The sequence below is a fragment of the Micrasema longulum genome, unplaced genomic scaffold (assembly GCF_059751315.1).
Source record: "Micrasema longulum isolate JH-2025_06_02 unplaced genomic scaffold, ASM5975131v1 h1tg002739l, whole genome shotgun sequence".
Taxonomy (NCBI): domain Eukaryota; kingdom Metazoa; phylum Arthropoda; class Insecta; order Trichoptera; family Brachycentridae; genus Micrasema; species Micrasema longulum.
This window is the reverse complement of record NW_028279869.1, coordinates 77,068-87,926: the sequence shown is the minus strand read 5'-3', so window position 1 is coordinate 87,926 and position 10,859 is coordinate 77,068. Positions and strand designations below refer to the sequence as shown.

General features: G+C 33.6%; 1 protein-coding gene across 1 annotated transcript in view; it reads left to right on the top strand.

The window, feature by feature from the left end:
• The first annotated feature begins 4,849 nt into the window (after positions 1-4,849).
• Positions 4,850-10,859, top strand: part of LOC148271676 (uncharacterized) — a 70,338-nt gene continuing 64,328 nt past the window's right edge. The window contains exons 1-3 of the mRNA XM_088241072.1: positions 4,850-5,368; positions 7,215-7,362; positions 9,524-10,025. Of these exons, the coding sequence (XP_088097198.1) occupies positions 5,198-5,368; positions 7,215-7,362; positions 9,524-10,025 (821 nt within the window). The 5' untranslated portion in view covers positions 4,850-5,197. The remainder of the gene's footprint in view (positions 5,369-7,214; positions 7,363-9,523; positions 10,026-10,859) is intronic.

The window sequence follows — 10,859 nt, the reverse complement described above, 5'->3', positions numbered from 1 at the left end:
AACATTCACCATTTTGCCAATATTCAAACATCCACATTTCCTTAACTCTTCTATCTGTTGACTTCTGTGAAGTAAAGAAGCTAAAACCTTTATCACGCGGGTGGTATTCATCCCGCCGAACCAAATCACCTACTAGGCAACGCCTGAAAACAATTTTTAAATTTTTATACTTCTTCTTTTACCAGGTAGTTAATTCAACAATGTTTGAGTATGTCCAAATGCTTGCAGACTGGCTGGATTTCCTTCCTAGGGAGTCATTCATATTTAAATTTATTGCAACATAGATGGAAAACATTATTGAGAAGGGAATATGAAAGTGTAGGCATTTAAAGGGCTTATGACTTGTCATTGGCTGGTTATAGTGGAAAGAAATTTTCATATTCCCTTTTCAATAATGTTTTCTCTCTCTGTTGCAATAAATTTAAATATTTAAATTAATTTATTTATTCATATTTTTCCTTTTACAAAATACAATTAATAATAAAAATAATGTGACCTTACTGGGGTTACCCGTGCCGAGGACACTTAACAATAGACTTTTTTTTAAATGTTTTTACATTTGAGAATAAACAAAGAAGACTAACTGAATAAACAGAGATAATTAACAAAATGTTCAGACAGTTTTAAACACTAATAATTGTTTTGTTTAAAGAGTTCTTTAGTTGTGGTTAGATAAGGGAGGTCATACTAATATATGTTTCATCATCATAATTCCCTTTCCGCACCTAATGGTGCAAAGGGCACTGCCTTGGTACACCAAACGTTTATTATCTTAAAAAAGACATATTTTATAGCAATATTTTGAGTTTGTCCATTTTTTGCAGACAAGGACAGGATTCAACTCACTGGGGAGCTGTTAATGTATAGCAACAGAGATCGAGATCATTTAGATTTAGGATTCCAGTCTTTGTCTACAAAAATTTGGACAAACTCAAAATATTGTTGATAAATCCACCTGGTCCATGAAGTATGGAAATTGAAAAAATAACATTTTCAGGCGTTGCCTAGTATGTAGGTGAAATAATTCAATTATATGAATCTCACCCGCATAAATAAAGGTTTTAGCTCTTTAACTTCACAAACGTCAACAGATGAAAGAATTAAAGGAATATAGATTTTCAAATATGGGCAGAATAGTGAATGTTACAGTGTGTAAAGTGGCCACTCAAACCAGCCATTGACAGGTCATAAGCCCTGTAGATGCCTAGACTTCTATATTGCCTTCTCTTAAATGTTCTTCATCTCTGTTGTTATATGTTAATATAAACAGCTCCCCAGGGAGTTGAATCCAGTCCTTGTCTACAAAAATTTGGACAAACTCAAAATATTGTTGATATAAAACAAATTTTATTTTACATAAAACGGATATTTTTATATCATGTTACATAATATTTGATGTTTTAAAAATAATGTCGGTCAAATGTCCACCACAGAGTTGTTTAATCCCAGGTCCAATTTTTATTAGTTTTCTCATTAGATGAGCAAAGTAGGGTAAAAAAAATTACTACCCTGGCAACACTAACGAAATGTCCATTTTGTTTCTTCAACGATCTGACAGATGGAAAAATAATTCATTTTTTAAGTAATGCATTTGCTACATACACATTCATTTGGTAATTACACATGAAATGTGATTCCATCCTGTTTCTTTAAGACCCTAGCAGTATTTCTACACTTTAAAAGGTAACAACACGGCATAGTTGAATTCAAATCAGGAGCTGCGTACTGAGCGACGTCTACAAAGAATCTAATGGGTCAAAACGTAAACCTGCTCATTTATGAGTAGTTTAGTCGCCTTCTGTTTGATGTGCGTATGCGGTTTCTGGACAATTCTTAATTTTATGGACAGGTTATAGGCCCTGTGAATGCCTCGACTTCCATATCACCTTCTAAAAGACGTTTTCCTGTCTGTGGCAGTAAATTTCAATCTTAATAATTGCAAAATTACAGATAGAAATTCTCAAACCCGTTTCGCAACGCGAGAGAAAACTGTGCGAAACGCGATACGGATAGCATTACGTAAATCCGCGGCGATTATCTTACGAACAATTATATAAAAATATCATTAGCCACTTACGCGCTTCCATCGCGAGTGTTTATTGCAAAACAGCACTGCAGACCTGGTGCATTGGATAACAGCGCCGTGCGGGCGAGCCGGGCGCGCGGCGTATCTGACCGGCGGGAAGATGGCTTGTGGCCTGACCTCTGCTGATATAACCAATAACAACCGCTAGCGAGGCGACGGGACGAATAATTACGCGGATTCCGATAAACTTTTCGCAGATTCGAGGTCAATTCGCCTTCAATCGGGCCCGTTGTTGACAATTCAATTGAGAATTGAGGACATAAAAAACCGGCCCCCGTCCTCTTGACATTTGTCTGTGGTTTTACGATTTCGAAATGAGAGTGCGTTCGAAAAACACCTTTTCGCCAATTGAACCAAAAATCTTCATACAGATTTATATTTTTTTATTTCGTCATGATTGTATGACAACGACGCATGTGATTATCGGTTTATTTATTTTTTGACATCTTATGTCACAACTCGATAAGAACAAATGAATATCCTTTAAAACTTGGGTTACTTACAAATTTAGATTTTTTCAAACCTTTCAAATAAAGCCTTTATAATATAAAGGCTTTGTTTTAGTCGTTTGCTTACTCCCACACCACACAAACACACCTTTACACTTATTATCATGCAAATACCCTATCTTTTTTTATGTTATTATATCATCGTCGACTGTTTCTGTAAAATAAATAAATAAATAAATAATCTGTTTTAAATCAAATATAAAAGAAAACCAATGTCGGATTTTCACACATACGTCGTTTTTCTGCTACCACGACTCAATATTTTAGTTTATTTTATTTTATGTATAAATCATATGACAAAAAATATTTTTTTTTTTTTTGAAAAAAAAGAAATATTTGCGTTCTTATGATTTACCCAAATATTTAATTTTGAGGGCCATTTTCAACGAGTTGTAAATAACTCACTATTAGAAAATGGAATCGAGTTGGGGTAGAGTGGGATTCGAACCGCGGACCTTCGGTCCGTGAGTCCGAGACACTAGCCACAGGACCACAACCCGTTTAATACATTAATACGTTGATAAACCTTCCCAGGAGTTACAAATACTCAATTCGGGACAAAAATAATATCAACATTTAGAAAATAACACATATTGAGAACAACAAAGAAATAAAGCATGTTTAGCATCTTTATAACTAAATTTAGCACAACAATATATACGCAAGCAGAATAAATATATTTTAAAAAAACGCTTTTAAGAATAAAAATAAGGAGTGAATCTACTAAGGGAGATAAGGTCATTAACGTCACATGCCATGCAGATGATGCTGCCGTAGTGATGATGATAACATATCCATCTCAGTTAGTAAACATCTGGATGCCTAAGAAATGTCGTAAAGTACAATGAACACATTATTATTGGAAACATTATTTGGATATACAAAACGTGTGTCAGACCAAATCATGGTGTATAATACAGAGGCGAGGATAGATAGAGAGAAAATAAAAAATACAAAAAACCAAGTAGAAAAACTAAATAGAAAAACTAAATAGAAAAACCAAATAACTGCTTAGAACGTCAGAGATGAAAGTACTAAAGGCAATCGCAGGGAAACCCAAAAAAGGCAGAATCTAGTCAAGAAGTTACACGGATTTGCGCATGTAATTATGTATATGTCGTATCCAGCCACTTAATTGAACGACTAGGTTGTTCATGAAATGCTCGTTTTTAATTGAATGGCTATCGGACGCTTAGCCAAAATGTTGAAAGCAACGTTTAACCAAAGGGCTGAACGTGGCTTAGCCTTTTAAATTTGAATACAACAATAATAATTATTAAGACGTTCAGTGGTAAAAAAAAAATGTTAATGGACTATTAAACTAAGCCAAATTTTAAAAAAAAACAACAAATGTCGTGTTATCAGCGCTTTGATTTTTTAAAGTTTTGTGATTTTGACATCATTTTTCCCTGCGAGGTGTCAAATTTTCTAAAGTCAGTTGTTTTGATTGAGGGGTAACCGGAAATGTACCAAACGTTAAAAATTTTTGGGATCATTTTCATCGAATTGCAAACAAATCACATTGTCTCACTTATTCAGAATCCGTGACCGGGACTCTGCCATGTGTGAACGTCAGCTTGAAGAGGAAGATCTACAACATGTTTTTTTTATGCCCTATAAATGATTGTTATATTGAGTTCCGATTCGACTCAAATATTAAACACTAACGCACTAATGTATGCGTAGATATTTAAATAACTAAAAATCTAAAGGGCCGTTTACACCTGAACAATACAATAGATATGACAATTTTGTCGTGTTCCAGCTTCGCGAATAGCCTCGACCGCGCGGAAAAGAAAGTTGGGACAATACGAAAATTTGTAAATTAATAGACGACGGCGTTTATTACGAGGAAAATTACTATGTATTGTATATCAAGAGAACTAAAAAGTAATTTAAAACATTCTGCCTCCATTTCAGTAGAAAAAAATGTGCGGAAGTGACACGTTCACGTAGAGAAAATCGTTATTGTCACAAGGTTCTGTCCGTGTGTGTTCACGTGAGGACAATGAATCTGCTGGCGATCGATGCGCATGATGTTCTGTAGAGATAGCCTGCCCGTCTATCTCAGTGGCGATGTCTCGAAACAATTTTTGTCCTACAATTTGCTGTTAACACGTAAAAATGGTCGAGTTCTAGGACAAAACAAAATTTTATGTCCTGGTGTGAACGATTTTTAAATCTCGACACTGGCTAGAACATCCCAGTAGGTAATGTAAAAAAGCCAATAAACAATGAAGAACCAACGATCGCAGCTTTTATCTATGGAAGTTTGACAGATGACAGCGATGGTCCAAAATTCAAAACAAACCTTGATCTCGACTAAAAAGTTTAATTAATTACAAAATTAACATATTACACTGTATTTAATTCTAGTATCAAACTGACGGCCATCTAAATATTTCAAAATTGCTACTTTTATTCAGCAAAAGTCACTAATAATTTGATTGATATAACATTTTATATTTAAAGGTCGAAATTTCTTCAACACATATTTTCGATAATTTTTGCTTTAAAATTACATACACCAATAATGTATTTTTTATCTCGGTTGGGTATTAAAACGGCGGTTTCGTTATTATAAAATAGTTTTACCCCTAAAATGGCCGATTTGGACTCGCAGAATACGAATAGAAAAAACGTAAAATTCAACAATGCCGTGTGCCAGTGTTGTCTTTCTAAGGAAAATCTCAAAAGTATGCTGGACACTAAATTAATTGATTGTAAAATGGAATCTTATGGGAACATGCTACGTAAATGCTTCTCTATTGAGGTGATCATTGTATTATATTATTACTGGCTTTTACCATCGTGGCATTAGGGAGAAATTATTTATTATATGGCACAAGTGCCTTTTACAATATAAAGTTTACAAAATAATGAGTTAGTTAGGTATACAAAAATTTTAAAACAATATTAAAACATGGGTATAAAAAGAAAAATAACAAGAAATATACACCTACATGTATGTATGTCAGCATACAAAAGATATAAAAAATATAAAATGAATAAACACCAGATTATTAGCATAAGTAGCTTTTGCAAATAATTCGTTAATCTTAACTATCGAACATCATAAAATATTTATAAAGAGATGATTTGAATTCACAGAGACTCGAGTTAAAAATGTCCATATGAGAGGTACACTCGTTTCCTAGTCTGTGTATACGCGGTATTGGTGAGCGACAAAGATAGCTGATTTGAGAGGGGTGACAATAATATAGACTATTTTGTCTAGTTCTACGTGTTGGTACATCAATATTTATTAAATCCGGGAGTTCGCAATAATCGAATTTAGAATTGATTAGGTCATTTATTTTCCTGTTACCCTCCAGAGTAGGTAAATCCATAAAAGTTTAACAAAGACATATAACAAATTAGTTAATTAATTAGTTTTTTTCATTTAACAATCAGAATTTTTCTGATTTACGGTCCTCCAACGACAATAAAGAAATGATCATTGATTCGACAGTGGTTTGAGTATGTCCAAATGTGTCTAGACAGGCTCGATTTCGAGTTATTTAGATCTAAATCTTTAATTTGCCGGTGGTCCTGTGGCCAGTATCGTGGACTCACGAATCAAAGGTCCGAGGTTTGAGGTTTGCACCCCGCTCTACCACAACTTGATTCCTATTTTCTATTAGTGAGTAATTTACAACTATTCAAAATGGGCACCAAAATTGAAATATTTGTGTTAATCATAAGAACCCTAATGTTTTTGTCAAATAAAATATATAACGAAATAAACGGCATTAATTCATTGATTTGTTATGTTTATTTTATTTATTTACATATACAAGTTTACTGTACATTATTTGAGACATAAGTCCCAACTCCATGGGACTAAAAGTCCTGTATTCAGTTGAAACGACCAATTAGTTGACACAGACACATGAGTATATCACCACAAATATAGGATCAGAAACATAAAAAATAATTTAAAAAAAAAACATATACGGCACATTAATATGGTAAACAGTAAACTCAAACATTGCACCAGGTGGATTTATAAACACCTTCTCTAAATTGTTCTTCATCTCTGTTATAATATGTTAATATTAACAGCTGCCTAGGTAGTTAAACCAAAACCCCTTCTACAAGGGGGTTTTGGTTGAATCCAGTCCTTGTCCTTGTTTAAGCCAATTTTTTCGCCGAAACCGCAGATAAAGCTCTTTTTACTGGCCGTAATCCAAACTTCGGTCGGTCACTGTTAGTATCGATTCAATAATACACGGGCTGCCTTAAATGATGATATAATTACTTTTTGTAACAAATCATTTAATTGCTTTTAAAAATATTCACCCTTAAGTTTCATGCAACTTTGAATGCATTCGAACCTCTCGAATCTTGGAGGTGGTATCTCCAAAACGTGGTCTTGGAAGGCTTCAACGGCCTTTCGAGGTAATGAATATCACTATCCGCAGATTTTGATTTGACATTTGGGAACTCAAAGAATTCGGCAGTAAGACTTTTATTCTGTTTTTTTACCCTGAAATAATCAATAAGAATGCAAACATCTCGATTTTACCTCAAATCGAATGAAAAAGCTCGTTGACGGCAAAAACCAAACGAAACTTATGTTCTGACACTCTTGCCAATGTATTTTTTGTTTGTTTCAGTTTATAAAAACCGAGCAAATAAATCCATTCATTTGCGACGGATGCATCCAAAAGTTGATCAGTGCTTTATATTTTCAAAGAGATATTCTCAAGTCAAGAAAGATTCTAACTGACATAACTCTGAAGAATACAGAATCACAGAAAGAGCGTAAGTCTCCATTTGATTTTATTTTTTGCAACTGTTTGTACAATACACGTGGAGCATTACACAAACACTTAAAATTGTTGGAAGTAGATAAATAAATCATTCTTAAAACCATGCGCAGAAACCCCACTGCACATCTCTTCAATTATTTATTTCAAGCCTGATACTCCATCCTGATGCTGCAAAAACAATTAAAAATTAATACAACCTTCGGTTAAAGAGGATTGGTCTACTACTCGGTTAAAGTGTACAATCTACTTCCATTAGCTAGAAGGACATTTAGTAAGTTCTCACAGTATAAAGTGGCTATTTAGAAATGGATTTTTATTTTTTTAATAAAGGAGTTACATATTTTTTGCCTTGCTTATTATGTACAAGGCTCATAGTAACTGCAAAAGGTATGTTCCTTCTAATTTTTTAACTATAGTGTGAGGATCTGGTGGTGGAGACTCATACAGGAGAAGCCGGACTATTGAAGCAGATCTTCCGTTCCGCTTTGAGAGCGTTCGGCATTTTGTGTCCTATTTCAATTTATTTCAACAATCGCCTTTACTATTTTTACCATGTATGATATTACCTCATGTGATAAATCCTTATGTCTTATTACTGTTACAATATCTTCTAGGTCCTCATCCAGACTTCTTTTTCATTGCCTTGAATTCCGCAGTGGCCTCTTATCTGTGATTTGGATTAAGATTATTATTATTATCAGTGATTAAGATTAAGAAATGGATAGTGGAAGTGGGTTGCACACGGATTGATGAGTAGATCAAGCCAAATAGTTAAAAATTTGTGTCCTGTTTGTGAAATTTGGTCGACAGGTCTATATTAATTTGTTATGTTTTTTATGATTATTTTAGTTTATATTGCTTATTATGTTTAAGATGATAATTAGGTTAATTGGATTCATTACGTTTTTATTTTTGTTGTTATGTTTATTTTTTTATTATTTATTTATTCAAATTTTTTGCTTATGAACTATAATTAATAATAAAAAAAATGTGACCTCACTGGGGTTTCCCGTGTCGAGGACACTTAACAATATACTTTTTAAAAATTACATTTGAGAATAAACAAAGAAGACTAACTTAAAAAAAACAAAGATAATTAACAAATATTCAGACAGTTTTAAAAACAAGGTATTTATGTGTCTATATTATTTATATTACAAAACACACAATGAAAATAACAAAAACCTAACATAAGCTATACACTTGTGGAGCAGTTGATTCAATATTGGTATTGGCAAATGAGACAATCCATTTTACTTTTACCTAGCTCCACTATCCATTTTTTTATAGCCTTTTTAAACATTTTCTCGTTACTAATTGTTTTAATAGATAGTGGAAGTAGGTTATAGATTTTAATTGAATAATACTCAAAATCCCTTTGTCCGAAAGTGGTATTTGTTTAAGTTGTCTATGTGTTGAGGATCTAGTGATTATATTATTTGTATGTGATGTATTGTGGGGGTTATGTCTTTCATTTGAGTAAGAGTAGTTTTTGAATCTATAAGTGAGTATTGTTTTAGCGTATAATTGTTTTAGTGTCATAAGTTGTGATTTATGGAATATTTCTTCAGAAGATGTCTGTATCGGGACTCTGAGTATTATTTTAATTATGGATTTTTGTGGAACAAATACACTATTTAAAACTGTGTCACTCGCACCACCCCAACTGATTATACCGTACTCCAAAATTGATCGGCACAATGCCAAATAAATCTTTAAAAGTTCATGTACATTAATTATATTTCGAATTAACTATGTTCAATAACTAATTTAAGGCATGTTTCACTTGATGTAAAATGTTTCCCTCGGCACGGGACACCCCAGTGTATTCTGTTTAAAAAATAATACGAACATTGTAAAAGTATAAATAAATGAAAAAAAAAAAATTGTAATCGGGGCCCTGGTACCTCAAAAGTAGATTAGTAAAATCAACATTATTCAAAGTTGTGTATCTTTTTTGGGTGATACCGGTGAAACTGTGTGACACAGTTTTCCCTGAAGATGGCTCCTGCAATGGTAGCCGAAACGTCGGATCAAATCCAACATACACGGTATCACCCAAAAAAGATACATAATATTGATAACAGTGACCGTGAAAACCTTCGCACCTATTATTCAAAGTGTTTAACCATTTTTAATTTTTTGTTCGACAGATAAAGCAAACATTGATTCTGAAGAAGAAAATGACAACACAACCCCATCTATTGATGATATCTCAAACAAAATTGATAATTTTAAACCCACAGAAATTACATCCCTTCCTTATACGCTCGACAGGTCAAATTTCACGTGCGCAAAATGCAACGTCCAGTTCACATCTTACAAAGAAGTGGTTTCTCACATGCCCGAACACCGTCCCAACCGCATTTGCGAAGTTTGCGGAAAAATATGCGTGTCCGTCAAAAGTTTATTTTTTCATCTCAAAACGCACTCCGAGCAGAGATACAAATGTACCCAATGCCACAAAGAGTTCAAGACTAAACGCTATTTACTGACGCACGAAAGAGTGACGCACCAGGGAGGTCGCTTGAAATTTAAATGCAAAAGTTGCGAGGAAGTTTTTCTGACGTATAACGCACGAGTGAAACACATGGTCGAGAAGCACCAAATGGAGGACAAAATGTACAAATGTAACCAATGCACATGTCGATACAGGTGACATTTATTTATTAAAATTCTTAAGTCGCACACATGCGGTAGTTGCTGATAGGACACGTGCTGTTAGTAGCTAACATTAACGTGCATGTCGGTTTTGTGCAACTACTATGGTGGAGGTGTATAGCGAGATTTGCACGTTAAAGTGATTAACGAATGACTTGGAGAATATGTTTATAGATTTCCTAAGAATTAATTATTTTTCACATTGCGAAAATAATTCAGTTGTATCCTCAACTCTCAAAAGACTGTGGTAAATAATCCCTTTGCGAGCAGTGATGTAACATTGTGTTACAACTAGTAAAAGACGGAATATTCTAAAGTTCAGACGTTTGAGAGAAAAAAACATGGAGACACACTGTTTAATAATTATTTTTCCATAATTTATGCAAATGAACGTATAATTTAGCCCTGTTATAGCAAAATAAATTAAAAATCATAAATACTCCGCTCATACTACGCGCGTGCGTCCCCCATCACTGTCATCAACCGACTGAAGACTGAATTTGTTTTATTTATTTATTTATTTATTAACGGACATTGTCCATGTATACAATTTATAAGGTTTAAATATTACAATAAAAGAGTAGTTTAAAACATTTAAAGAAAAAAGAAAGAAGCATTGACAAACATAAGGGACATCGAGACAAGATCTGGACTATTTATTTAGTGCTCGTTTAAATCCTTGTAAACTTAAACCAAAAAAGTCCAGATCCTGTCTTGAGTTAACAATACGACAAAGGCGGGTCATTGGAGAATTTAGGCCATAGTTTGTTCTATGCTGATCGATGAACAGTACTTCATTGTTTCTCAATCTACGAGTCGGAATATTGA